Here is a 15000-nt window from a genome sequence, read left to right as displayed (position 1 = left end):
ACATAGTATTATATAGTATAGTATAGAATTATTTAACATAGTATTATATAGTATAGTATTATATAGTATTATATAGTATAGTATTATATAGTATTATATAGTATAGTATAGAATTATTTAACATAGTATTATATAGCATTATATAGTATAGTATAGTATAGTATAGTATAGTATAGTATAGTATAGTATAGTATAGTATAGTATAGTATAGTATAATATAGAATTATTTAACATAGTATTATATAGTATAGTATAGTATTATATAGTATAGTATAGAATTATTTAACATAGTATTATATAGTATAGTATAGTATTATATAGTATAGTATAGTATTATATAGTATAATATAGAATTATTTAACATAGTATTATATAGTATAGTATAGTATAGTATTATATAGTATAATATTATATAGTATAGTATTATATAGTATAGTATAGAATTATTTAACATAGTATTATATAGCATTATATAGTATAGTATAGTATAGTATAGTATAGTATAATATAGAATTATTTAACATAGTATTATATAGTATAGTATAGTATTATATAGTATACTATAGAATTATTTAACATAGTATTATATAGTATAGTATAGTATTATATAGTATTATATAGTATAGTATAGTATTATATAGTATTATATAGTATTATATAGTATAGTATAGAATTATATAGTATATAACATAGTATATATACTATACATATATAACATACTATAGAATTATTTAACATAGTATTATATAGTATACTATAGAATTATTTAACATAGTATTATATAGTATAGTATAATATTATATAGTATAGTATTATATAGTATACTATAGAATTATTTAACATAGTATTATATAGTATAGTATAGTATAGTATTATATAGTATAATATAGAATTATATAGTATATAACATAGTATATATACTATACATATATAACATACTATAGAATTATTTAACATAGTATTATATAGTATAGTATAGAATTATTTAACATAGTATTATATAGTATACTATAGAATTATTTAACATAGTATTATATAGTATAGTATAATATTATATAGTATAGTATTATATAGTATTATATAGTATAGTATAGTATTATATAGTATAATATAGAATTATATAGTATATAACATAGTATATATACTATACATATATAACATACTATAGAATTATTTAACATAGTATTATATAGTATAGTATAGAATTATTTAATATAGTATTATATAGTATAGTATAATATTATATAGTATAGTATTATATAGTATACTATAGTATTATTTAACATAGTATAGTATAGTGTTATATAGTATACTATAATTATTTAACATAGTATAGAATAGTATAGTACAGTATAGTATTACAGCTCTGGAAAAAAAATAAGAGACTACTGCAAAAATAATCAGTTTCTTCTGTTTTTTTTCTCCCAGGGTCATGTATTGGTCAGATGAACAGTTTTGTTTATTTTTTGTGAACTGTTGACAATATTTCTCCTAAATTCCAAATAAAGCTATTGTTATTTAGAGTGTTATTAAAGGGAATGACATCACATCAAAATAACCCAAGATCATGCAGTATTTGCAGAGCTTTAATAACTCAAATAAAACAAAATGTAAATCATTTGTAAACAGATTGTGTTAATGCTTTGTGTAAATAACATTAAGAGATCAGTATTTGGTGGAATAACCCCGATCTGCATGGGTTTTGGCTCCATGATCTCCACCAGTTTATCACATTACTATTGGGGAACTTTATACCACTCTTTTTGCAAAAAAGCAAACAGCTCAGCTTTACTTGATGGTTTGTGACCATCCATCTTCCTCTTGATGACATTCCAGAGGTTTTCAGTAGGGTTCACATCTGGAGATTGGGCAGTGGTCTGTTATTATATGGACAGTATTATATAGTATAGTATAGTATAGTATAGTATAGTATAGTATAGTATAGTATTATATATATAGCACAGCGTTTCTTTGTGGCGCACCTTCTGCCCTGAGGACGAGAAACAGCGTATTTGAAACACCACATTACTGTCAGAGATTCTGTTGTGGGGGATTAATCAACACCTTCTGACCAATCAGAATCCAGAACCTAGCAGTGGTACGAGAACATATAAAAGTTCCATATCAGTGATGTGTTTGGTGTTAGACACGGGTGGAGTCACGTTGTGGTTAACGTCGTGATGCAGAGCAGGAATGTTCCTCACGGTCATTACAGTTAAAAACTTACTCACCAGTCATGAACAGGTTCCATTCCACGTGAGTCAGGGCCGTGTCACGCAGACGTGACGTGGTATTTACTCTCGTCTTGACGTTTCAGACAGTGTGGATGATGACAAATGAAACACATTAAGAGACGGTTAAATATATTAACACCTTTATTTATGTGTGAAATGTTCCAGAACGTTCACATCTTTTACGCAGTGTTGGAATGAACCGTTTCAGTATTCGATCCACTAATAGAAAAAAGGCAAATATATTAATCTTATCTTACCACACGGTAAACAAAATACATGAAGAAAGCACAGCTTGGCGTGATCGTGAGTACCACACACTGACCAGCAGATGCATCGTACAAACGGGAAACAATAATAAGGGTAAATAATAATAATAATAATAATAATTTATAATTCCACAATTCTTTTATCCCCTTTAAATCTTCTGTAAAATCGTTAGACTGCGGCGTATTTTTCCACTAGCTTCTGGGAGAAAATGAAAAGAATGCACAGTAAAGGTGGAGCTGTAAAAACCACAAGAGTTTCAGCCTCCAGAAAAAAAATGTCGGAGAATAACAATGCGGTGAGATCAACGAGAGCGTGAGAGGGAGAAAAAAAAGGAAGTGAGAAAAAATTTATAAATACAGACTTAGATAACGTTCTTAAATAGACGAAGGGTTGTACAGGAAGAAAAATATTTTTTCCTAAATTTTAAATCCATAATCAGATTTATAAACAGTGAAAGTGTGGATGTGACGTAATCTCTGCTAAATGTTTTTGACATTTAAGGTTCAGGGCTTTAATGAATCGAGGGGGTGTGGCCTGGGTTTTTGTCTTGAAGCTGTGAGTCATGGCCAGGTACGAATGTAATGTTCTGAATAAATATTTATGCACTCTAATTGATTTATGAGTTTAAGCATTGCATTGATTTCTGGTCTCTCCGATTCCTCTGAATCGCAACACAACACTAACTCCTGCTCGAACTGTTCACACTCCTCAGGTTTTTCTTTCCTTCCTTGAGTTTAGAGAACGGTCCACGAGTGTGACCAAAGCTTAGCTTCGGATCCTCTGGACACCGCTGTGTCTCTCTGTTTCTCACTTCCATGGCTCAGTGGAGATCCGTCACTCAGATGAAGATTTCCACATCCTCAGCTTCCACACTGTCCAGACCTTTGAATGGATTCACAGCCTTCTGTTTACTGCTTTCTGTAAAAAGAAATCAACATCAAGTAGGTTAGTAAAGCAAGCGTCTTTTATGTAAATACATCCCAAAACCTTCATATAGTTGACGTCAAAGGTATTGTTGAGATATCTTGGCTAATGAGAAATACACCGATCAGGTAGAACATTATGACCAGTGCCAAGTGAAGTGAATAACACTGATCTCCTCATCATGGCACCTGTTAGTGGGTGGGATATATTAGGCAGCAAGTCAACATTTTGTCCTCAAAGTTGATGTTAGAAGCAGGAAAAATGGACAAGCGTAAGGATTTGAGTGAGTTTGACCAAAAGGGCCAAATTGTGATGGCTAGACCACTGGATCAGAGCATCTCCAAAACTGCAGCTCTTGTGGGGTGTTCCCGGTCTGCAGTGGTCAGTATCTATCAAAAGTGGTCCAAGAAAGGAACAGTGGTGGACCGGTGACAGGGTCATGGGCGGTCAAGGCTCAATGATGCACGTGGGGAGAGAAGGCTGACCCGTGTGATCCACAGACGAGCTACTGTTGCTCAAAGTGCTGAAGAAGTTAATGCTGGTTCTGATAGAAAGGGGTCAGAATACACAGTGCAGGACGGGTCAGGGCTGTTTTGGCAGCAAAAGGGGGACCAGCACTATATGAAGCAGGTGGTCATAATGTTATGCCTGATCAGTGTATATTCTGGTGTATGAATGACATGAGCCACTCTCACATGCAGCCCAATAATCTGTTAATAATCTGACTGAGAGCTAGACCACTGTTTATTTATTCAAGATATAATTTCCGTCAGTGAATCTGCACTCTGAATTTGTTTGGTGAAAATATTTTCATGTAGCCATTACATAGTACTTTAAAAATAAGTGTTTCACATCTGTAAATATTTATTCACATCAGAGAGCCAGCATGCTGTTCTGTTCACACACACACACACACACACACACACACACACACACTCTCTGGTAAATCAATAACGGCTGGAATGCAGCTTGAGTCTAATCAATGTGAACTCTGCTGTGCAATGATCCATGCAGAGTTCATACTAATCACTAACTCATTCTGTTTTTCCATTCCTCATCATTCTGTACGTGTGTGTGTGTGTGTGTGTGTGTGTGTGTGAGAGAGAGTGTACTGACCCCGAATACTGGAAAGTTGCTCTGCTGCTGGTGTTGTGTGTGTCGTGGGCTCAGCCCGGCCCCTGGCCTTACACACTGCATCAGCAACATGGGAAAAACTCGACATGTTTCCTGTCTGCTCGTCTGTGCTGCACTTTCCTTTAACAAAAGAAACGGAAGAAATCTGTCATTTAAATGCCTCTGAGACATCAGTTTCACAATGTATTAGCAAAATTAGTATTAATGTTGTTTTATTATACACCGATCAGGCATAACATTATGACCACCTCTCTAATATTGTGTCGGTTCCCTTTTGCAGCCAAAACAGCCCTGACCCGTCCTGCACTGTGTATCCTGACCCCTTTCTATCAGAACCAGCATTAACTTCTTAACATCAGTCTTATTCACTTCACCTCTCACTGCTCACAATGTTATACCTGATCGGTGTATGCAATATAATGTAATATTATGTTACTGTTATTCTTACCTTTATCGGAGGAGGAGCTTGAGCCAGAGTGGGTGAGGTCATTCGAAGACACACCCTCGTCGCCTTCACCTTTCTCCTGTTCCTGCTGGAGCCGATACTGTAGAACGCTAATCACGGCATCCTTCTCCATGATCTGTCCGTACAGAGCGCGGATTCTGAGCCAACGCACAAGATTCGAGATTAAAGATCATGAAAAGAGTCTTTAATCACAGACTTTATTTTTTAACAAGAGCTACAAGAAGTTACACAAAGATCTATTATGCTGAACTTTACTATAAACTGGTGTGTTTAGCTGTGAACCTCGTGCTGCATGATCTCGTACCTGTTCTCCACTTCCTGGCTCTGACGCTCAGCCTGAGGGAGATCCCCACTGCAGCTGGTTTTAGAGGACAGACACGGAGAGCGGTTGTTGATGATGGTGGTGTCTCTGTGAAAAACGAAATAAAAACATACCAGGTAAAAATCACAGATTCAAAAGTACATCTAAGTTTATATCAAAAGGTTTGATTGTTTCAGTCTTCACCTCTGAGCTGCAGCGGTGGCCGCTGTGTCCATGGCAAACTCCATCATGGTTTTCTCCTCCAGGTATTTCTGCTCCCAGCGCGTCATATCGGCCTCCAGGGCTAAAATCCGCTCCTCTCGTTCCCTCAGGCGCTCTAGCAGAGTGCTCACGTTCGCCGAGGATGCTGAGACGCCCGGACTCGTTTGTGTCTGTCTCTGTTGGAACAGAATCAGAAATACAGAAATTACTGTAACCTTCAAATCGATAGCATTGTCCACTTTATATATATATATATAGTGTGTGTGTGTGTTTATACAATCATATGCACACACCTGTTGGTTCCTAAGTGTGCGCAGCTCCGTTTCAAGTCGTGTACGCAGACGGAACTCCAGCCCCTCTCTCTTCTCACAGGTGGCTTGCAACTGAGCCAGCGCCCCCTGCAGACGCTCCACCCGCTCCACATAGGCGCTCTTCCTGTTCAGCTCGGCCTGCAGCTGCTGGCTGCGTTCCTGCGCAGAGCTGGTCTCCTCACGCAGGAGCTGAACCTCATGCTCCATTCGTGCACACTGCAACTTCTGCTCCTCATCTGAGAGAGAGAGAGAGAGAGAGAGAGAGAGAGAGAGAGAGAGAGAGAGAGAGAGACTGATTACAAATTCAACAGACAAGTGTTTAGGAATCTCTTCCTACACTTTATATTATTATAGCAGTACATCAGTCTGACCTGGTGCTTCTTAATGCACAGTTTGAAGTTAAGGAGACATTTTCGTTTGTTTTATTTCTCTAGTCGGAGTTTAAAAACTTTTTTTTCGTTTAGCACCGAATATAAAGATGATGTCTATAGTAAATAGTTTCTAGTGTATAGTGAGTAGGGATGCAACAATACAGTTAACCCACGGTTCAATACGTACCGCGGTTTTTAACCACGGTTCGGTTCGGTTCGGATGGCTTGGCAAATTAAAGGTTTTTTTCCATTATTCTTTGTTTAGGTGACAGGAACAGTATGTTTGTTAAGAAGAAAAAAAACTGGTTTTAATTGCAATTCTCTTTATTTTACCTAAATGCAAAAATCAACTAACACAATGACAGTGTACTGAAAATAGTGAGATATAAAAATTAGCGCTTGTATGACTTTATTACAGGACACGGGTATGGACGGCGCTCTTTATTCCCAATCCGCTCTGTAATGACCAGTCACTGTGCGATAACTCTCTGTAATGACCAGTCACTGTGCGATAACTCTCTGTAATGACCAGTCACTGTGCGATAACTCTCTGTAATGACCAGTCACTGTGCGATAACTCTCTGTAATGACCAGTCACTGTGCGATAACTCTCTGTAATGACCAGTCACTGTGAGATAACTCTCTGTAATGACCAGTCACTGTGAGATAACTCTCTGTAATGACCAGTCAGGGTGAGATAACTCTCTGTAATGACCAGTCAGGGTGAGATAACTCTCTGTAATGACCAGTCACTGTGCGATAACTCTCTGTAATGACCAGTCACTGTGCGATAACTCTCTGTAATGACCAGTCAGGGTGAGATAACTCTCTGTAATGACCAGTCAGGGTGAGATAACTCTCTGTAATGACCAGTCACGGTGAGATAACTCTCTGTAATGACCAGTCACTGTGAGATAACTCTCTGTAATGACCAGTCACTGTGCGATAACTCTCTGTAATGACCAGTCACTGTGAGATAACTCTCTGTAATGACCAGTCACTGTGCGATAACTCTCTGTAATGACCAGTCACTGTGCGATAACTCTCTGTAATGACCAGTCACTGTGAGATAACTCTCTGTAATGACCAGTCAGGGTGAGATAACTCTCTGTAATGACCAGTCAGGGTGAGATAACTCTCTGTAATGACCAGTCACGGTGAGATAACTCTCTGTAATGACCAGTCACTGTGCGATAACTCTCTGTAATGACCAGTCAGGGTGAGATAACTCTCTGTAATGACCAGTCACTGTGCGATAACTCTCTGTAATGACCAGTCACTGTGAGATAACTCTCTGTAATGACCAGTCACGGTGAGATAACTCTCTGTAATGACCAGTCAGGGTGAGATAACTCTCTGTAATGACCAGTCAGGGTGAGATAACTCTCTGTAATGACCAGTCAGGGTGAGATAACTCTCTGTAATGACCAGTCAGGGTGAGATAACTCTCTGTAATGACCAGTCACGGTGAGATAACTCTCTGTAATGACCAGTCACGGTGAGATAACTCTCTGTAATGACCAGTCATGGTGAGATAACTCTCTGTAATGACCAGTCACGGTGAGATAACTCTCTGTAATGACCAGTCACGGTGCGATAACTCTCTGTAATGACCAGTCACTGTGAGATAACTCTCTGTAATGACCAGTCAGGGTGAGATAACTCTCTGTAATGACCAGTCACGGTGAGATAACTCTCTGTAATGACCAGTCACGGTGAGATAACTCTCTGTAATGACCAGTCACGGTGAGATAACTCTCTGTAATGACCAGTCACGGTGAGATAACTCTCTGTAATGACCAGTCACTGTGCGATAACTCTCTGTAATGACCAGTCACTGTGCGATAACTCTCTGTAATGACCAGTCACTGTGCGATAACTCTCTGTAATGACCAGTCAGGGTGAGATAACTCTCTGTAATGACCAGTCAGGGTGAGATAACTCTCTGTAATGACCAGTCAGGGTGAGATAACTCTCTGTAATGACCAGTCAGGGTGAGATAACTCTCTGTAATGACCAGTCACGGTGAGATAACTCTCTGTAATGACCAGTCACTGTGAGATAACTCTCTGTAATGACCAGTCACTGTGCGATAACTCTCTGTAATGACCAGTCACTGTGCGATAACTCTCTGTAATGACCAGTCACTGTGAGATAACTCTCTGTAATGACCAGTCACTGTGCGATAACTCTCTGTAATGACCAGTCACTGTGCGATAACTCTCTGTAATGACCAGTCACTGTGAGATAACTCTCTGTAATGACCAGTCAGGGTGAGATAACTCTCTGTAATGACCAGTCAGGGTGAGATAACTCTCTGTAATGACCAGTCACGGTGAGATAACTCTCTGTAATGACCAGTCACTGTGCGATAACTCTCTGTAATGACCAGTCAGGGTGAGATAACTCTCTGTAATGACCAGTCACTGTGCGATAACTCTCTGTAATGACCAGTCACTGTGAGATAACTCTCTGTAATGACCAGTCACGGTGAGATAACTCTCTGTAATGACCAGTCAGGGTGAGATAACTCTCTGTAATGACCAGTCAGGGTGAGATAACTCTCTGTAATGACCAGTCAGGGTGAGATAACTCTCTGTAATGACCAGTCAGGGTGAGATAACTCTCTGTAATGACCAGTCACGGTGAGATAACTCTCTGTAATGACCAGTCACGGTGAGATAACTCTCTGTAATGACCAGTCATGGTGAGATAACTCTCTGTAATGACCAGTCACGGTGAGATAACTCTCTGTAATGACCAGTCACGGTGCGATAACTCTCTGTAATGACCAGTCACTGTGAGATAACTCTCTGTAATGACCAGTCAGGGTGAGATAACTCTCTGTAATGACCAGTCACGGTGAGATAACTCTCTGTAATGACCAGTCACGGTGAGATAACTCTCTGTAATGACCAGTCACGGTGAGATAACTCTCTGTAATGACCAGTCACGGTGAGATAACTCTCTGTAATGACCAGTCACTGTGCGATAACTCTCTGTAATGACCAGTCACTGTGCGATAACTCTCTGTAATGACCAGTCACTGTGCGATAACTCTCTGTAATGACCAGTCAGGGTGAGATAACTCTCTGTAATGACCAGTCAGGGTGAGATAACTCTCTGTAATGACCAGTCAGGGTGAGATAACTCTCTGTAATGACCAGTCACGGTGAGATAACTCTCTGTAATGACCAGTCACAGTGAGATAACTCTCTGTAATGACCAGTCACTGTGCGATAACTCTCTGTAATGACCAGTCACTGTGAGATAACTCTCTGTAATGACCAGTCACTGTGAGATAACTCTGTTACCCCCGAGCTCCAGCTATCTCTTATTAGAGCAAGACTTTGTGCTTTAACCAAAGCATTTTCAATTTTTTGTGTGTTTTTTCGTAGAGGTCAGGAGAAAAGTCTCCCGCTTCCACACAGTGATATCTCTGGGTGATGGAGCTGTAGATGTGTGGTCATGCTGGAAGTGTTTCCATGTCCGTATCTAACTCGTGTTGGACACTGCTTAAACACAGTCATTTTTTTGTTTAATGTTTTTGTTTCATCGGAATCATGGTCTACAAATCTTCCCACACCACAGATCTGAATCACGGCGCTGCTTCCTCATGTTTCTGCCTCACTTCACCGCTCTCCAGGGTTAGAGTGAAATCTGACACCAGCATCACAAGCATGGTTACCGCCCCTAACTTTAGCACTCACTGATTGGATATTTACTCACGGGGAGGCGTGTCTGTCTCAGCGCGTAGACATACAGTACAGGCAAACACAAACAGGAGATACAGAGTGTAATAGAGCGCATGAAGGAAAAAAAAAAACACATGGTTATTATTGTTTTAAAGAAAAAAACGAAAAACCGCGGTTCACATACGGGTATTGTATCATGGAGGTCGTACTGAACGCTTCAATATTATATTGAGTATTGTGGCATCCCTAATAGTGAGGGCATGTGGTTTTGGTCTGCCTGTACTTTGACCCCAGCTCTGGACTTTGATTGTGTTCTCTTAACCCTAATAAACACACACACACACACCTCAAAGCCTTGGCTTATTCATCTTAAAGCAGATTATTTAGTAACTACTATTAGTTTAGAATTATTCAGTCAAGCCAATAAGAGCGGTGTGGATTTAAAGCAGTATGAACTTTACATGGAGATGAAAGGGTTAATCTTGTTCTAGCTGAGACTAAAAACCAAGCCTTTCCTGAGAGGCCATGATTGTGTTGCGACTTCCTGCTCATATCCAAGGAATTCGGTTGCAAAATATAAACCGTGTAGTTTTTACGCAAGAGGCCAAGGAATGCAAAGGAAAAAAAAGAGAGGAGAAGCAGTCACCCGCCCTGTGTCACACATACTGAAAGTTTTACAAACATTCCTTCATCTGTTTCCCACCGGCTGAGTAACAGAGGAGTAATGTCTGATGTCTGATAATCATCATAATAATGATAGTCTGATCGCTCTACTGTCAAGGACAAAGGTCACGTGTGGTGTCTGTGAACCAAATTCCTGAGCTGAAGACTGCAAACTCGCTTCCTGTCTGATTTTAAGTTATTTAACAGACACGGCTTTTCCAAGAATCCTCTCACAGCTTGTACTTTTAACATCCATATGCATCTTGATCGTTATTTAAAAATATGTTTGATATGTTTCCGATATGTTTATACTGTTAGAGAACAGTACTGCTTTCCCTTCACTTCCCATACTTTCACACTAGAATGTGGGATATATTAGGCAGCAAGTCATCAACATTTTGTCCTCAAAGTTGATGTTAGAAGCAGGAAAAATGGACAAGCGTAAGGATTTGAGTTTGACGAAGGACCAAATTGTGATGGCTAGACCACTGGATCAGAGCATCTCCCAAACTGCAGCTCTTGTGGGGTGTTCCCGGTCTGCAGTGGTCAATATCTATCAAAAGTGGTCAAAGGAAGGAACAGTGGTGAACCGGAGACAGGGTCAAGGTGGGGAGTGAAGGCTGGCCCGTGTGATCTGATCCAACAGACGAGCTACTGTTGCTCAAACTGCTGAAGAAGTTAATGCTGGTTCTGATAGAAAGGGGTCAGAATACACAGTGCAGGATGGGTCAGGGCTGTTTTGGCAGCAAAAGGGGGACCAACACAATATTAGGCAGGTGGTCATAATGTTATGGCTGATCGGTGTAGAAGTGAGATGAACGTCTCATGAATTTCCGGTTAAGAGTGTGTTTTTAACAGCCCCTAATGTACACTACACTGGTTTAAAACATCACACTGAGTTAATAACGCTGTAGATTTACTCACTCTGCATGCGTAGTTTAGTGATAACTTGCTCATTGTAGTCAGCAGTTTTCTCGTCCTTCGCCGCCTGAATGTTGCTGCTCTCCAGACTTTCTGTAAAACACATAAGCAAACACATGAGCCTCAGGAGTGACTAGGAATCTGGACAAGTTTACATATCACAGGTTTTGGAATCTCTTAGAATATACGTATATATTTCACGCACGACTGCAGCAGAGCTTCATGCATTTATTATTCTAGAAAAACCCTGCTGATTTTTTTCTTTACCTCTCAGGTCTGTGTTAATATCCTGAAGCCTCTTAATTTCAGCCATCAGTTTACTCCTGAGCGTCTGCTCAAGCGTTTCTCTCTTCACACATCCTTGGATTAAAGTGTCATAGGCCTCAGAGATCCTCTGGATTTCCTGCTCCAGCTACAAGAGAGAGAGAGAGAGAGAGAGAGAGAGAGAGAAAGCGCAAGAGAGAGAGTTTTTATTTATAGTATGCTAAACATTATCAACTATACCATATAATGTACACAAGATAAAAAAGAAAATTGACAATAAAAATAAATAAATAAATAAATAAATAAATAAATAAATGTGAACAGCTTGGATGATGAATATATAGATAAATAAATTAAATAAATTAAATCATGTGAATAAATACAAGAAATGAAAAAGTAATAAATAAAAAACAAAATAGATGAGTAAATTAAAAAAAATGAATAGACTGGAGAGTTAGTATAAAAATAAAATAAAATAAGAAAATAAAACAATAAAATAAAATTAAACAATAAAATTAAATAAAAAAAATTAAATTAAATTAAATTAGGCTGATGAGAGATTTAGTGATCATCATTGTATGTAAATTAATAATCAGCACATGACAGTAACAGACCCAACCCAGCCCCGCCTCCTTTTGAATACCTGATTATATATGCGCATAATTGTATTCCAGTTTATAATAGTATCGTGTGTGACTCTGATACTCGTTGCGAGCGTCTCTTCCCAAGAAAATGAGTGATACATTCCTGTCTGAAATCTCTACACACACACACACACACACCTAGCTGTACTCATATGGAAACAATGAGCCATTATCCACCCAGGTGAGTTTACACAAGGCGGGGCCTAACTCTCTCTCTCTCTCTCTCTAGCAATTATCATTCCATCGGAGTGAGAGAATACTAAGCTATGTTGACGCAACACTGGAAAAAAAAAATAGGTAAGGTTTATGGGCACTCTGAGCTAAGCCAAAGTTAAACACACCGCTGTCAGATAATTCGGTCAGCTGACAGCAGGTCCAGCTGGAGCTACGTGGTGACCTCATCACTAATGAAATGGATGCTTTCTTTTCACCTTAATAAATACCTTTAGAAGTCAGGTGATGTTATGCTACTATGTTACGAGACAGACGCCCAAACGCTAACAAAAGCCTCCTGAATGCGCTTAAATACATTCAGTGCAATTATCATCGGTTCATGACCGCCGTATAATGCTCGGTATGTCATCTCTTGGAACACAACAATTAGCATAACACAGTGCGTACATTTCTTTACAAATTCATAGCGATCCATAGGGTGTGTGCGGATACAAGTAGGCCAGTAATAACACATAATAAGGATGAATTGTTTTACCTTCTGAATCCTGAGCGCCTTTTCTGCATGGCCTTCCAGCTCCTGCTTCAGTCTCTCATTCTCCTTCATCAAGAGCTCCATTTGTGGTGAGACCTCCCTGCCAGCAGGGGGCGCACTGCAGAAAACATGCCGCGCTTCGGGTGAGGGCACAGGTGGGACAAGTCTAAACATAAAGATTGCATCGTTAGTTCTTAAATTACAAAAGCAGATGTTTAGAAAAGCAAAAGCAAGCTAATCAACAACTAGTGAGCCAAGATGTAAAGGTAGATGCAGATAGAAATGATTCATATCCATCTAAATCAGCTGTTCTTAAACGTTCTGTAGCTTGGGAATCTTTCAACTGGACGATAAATTCCAATGGAACATTTTTAGCATGGATATAACATTATTAATTTCCAAGTAATGTTTTCTTGAAGCTTTTCAATACCCAAACTGACCACTGATTGGACACTGGTGCTTGGACCCCTTAATACAAGAACTTTGATCATGTGGGTTGTGAATTCCATCAGTGACCTATTTCTGAGAAACACTAGTGTAGATGAATTTAGTGTTCATATTCTCTAGCGGTCATTTTGGAGCTGTGTATAATGCCTCTGACGAAGATAATGTCCATAAAATATGCGAGTCTCTCCTTCCTACAATTAGACACAATTAATTAGTCATAATCGTGTCCTTGGCGGCTCGTCTGCATTACCTGGTGTGTTGGGAGTGGAACGGTGGTGGAGGTTTCGGGTAGAACGTGTCAAACTCATGAGTGTGATTGGACGTGGGTGTGTGATACTGAAATCTCAGGTTATGTTGTCCAACTTGATAGCCAGATATCTGCGGGTAGCTAGACGATGAGCTCATGTTGAGCGACTCCGCATTAATGTCTCTGCGCAGAAGCGAGAGCTGCATGAGACGCTCGCTAAGAGACCTAGCGTGGCTGGGTTTCAGGTCATCCTCTGGGCAAATCCTCCTGTCCTGGCACCACTGAGAAGCCATGAGCTGTGAATTCGCTTTGGCCTGCTCGTAGGTGGGCAGCTGCTCATGGTGGTAAGGTGGATAGATTTCCGAGTGCTGGAAGTCAACGTGGTGTTCTTGACCCTGTGGTTCCTGACGTTCCTCCTGAGAGAGGCTGTCTGATGAGGAGCGTGGGCTTCCGGCTCCTCCGCTCACCGTGCTCCGTAAGGCCTGCTGCTGGATGGCCAGGAGGGTGCGAGCATCTGTGGGGTTTCCATAACGCAGCTGTTCCTGGATCAGTCTGTGCAGCACTGTGCTAGATGCCTCCTCTGTTCGCATTTTATTTGGGGTGAAGATGAAAGTATTCTTTGGATCAGTGCAAACTGGAGAATGGAAAAAGAAATAGATGGGATAAGAGCTAGAGATGAGATTTTACATATGAGTATATTATTATGTATATATATATATATATATATATATATATATATATATACACATATATACATATATTTGAAAACTATAAAAAAAATATAAAAACATTTTAAAGAATTAAACAAAAACAATTGTCGATGTCACGTGACTATATAGCCTCCTCGTGCTGCATTCTTGAGGTAAAAGAGAATGAACCTGTCGCTTAACTCCACAAAACCAACAATATCGTCAAAATAAAACGATTTATTCCATAATTTGAATAATAAACCCTCCTCTTAAGAAACATTACCGTAGCTATATCAAGTATAAACATCAAACATCCATTAAAAAAATATAAAAATTTCGTTTAAAATCCTAGTCTCGTGCATTCCTTTTTAAGGAAATATTTTAAATCAATTTACCTCAATTATTCTTCTCACATCGAGTCACAGATCCTCTGCTAGCTTTAACGCGCGTGTAAGCGATCCAGAGTGCGTGTTTTCTGAGTCCTTTATTGTTAT

General features: G+C 39.2%; 1 protein-coding gene across 2 annotated transcripts in view; it reads right to left on the bottom strand.

Moving 5' to 3' along the window:
• Positions 1–2407: 2407 nt before the first annotated feature.
• Positions 2408–15000, bottom strand: part of amotl2b (angiomotin like 2b) — an 18461-nt gene continuing 5868 nt past the window's right edge. Inside the window, exons 1-11 of one of the 2 annotated variants that reach the window (XM_058414142.1) lie at positions 14902–15000; positions 13821–14451; positions 13127–13289; positions 11777–11921; positions 11513–11602; positions 5842–6095; positions 5531–5724; positions 5330–5434; positions 5008–5162; positions 4542–4679; positions 2410–3419 (exon numbers count right to left, since the gene is read on the bottom strand). The exon at positions 14902–15000 is cut by the window's right edge and continues 85 nt beyond it. In XM_058414142.1, the coding sequence (XP_058270125.1) occupies positions 3340–3419; positions 4542–4679; positions 5008–5162; positions 5330–5434; positions 5531–5724; positions 5842–6095; positions 11513–11602; positions 11777–11921; positions 13127–13289; positions 13821–14407 (1911 nt within the window). In that variant the 5' untranslated portion in view covers positions 14408–14451; positions 14902–15000 and the 3' untranslated portion in view covers positions 2410–3339. Of the gene's footprint in view, positions 3420–4541; positions 4680–5007; positions 5163–5329; positions 5435–5530; positions 5725–5841; positions 6096–11512; positions 11603–11776; positions 11922–13126; positions 13290–13820; positions 14452–14901 lie in introns of both variants that reach the window. The other variant, XM_058414143.1, reaches the window with a different exon arrangement.

The sequence above is a fragment of the Hemibagrus wyckioides genome, linkage group LG17 (assembly GCF_019097595.1).
Source record: "Hemibagrus wyckioides isolate EC202008001 linkage group LG17, SWU_Hwy_1.0, whole genome shotgun sequence".
Taxonomy (NCBI): Eukaryota; Metazoa; Chordata; class Actinopteri; order Siluriformes; family Bagridae; genus Hemibagrus; species Hemibagrus wyckioides.
Note: the sequence above shows the minus strand (reverse complement) of the source record. Positions and strands in the feature narration are given on the sequence as shown.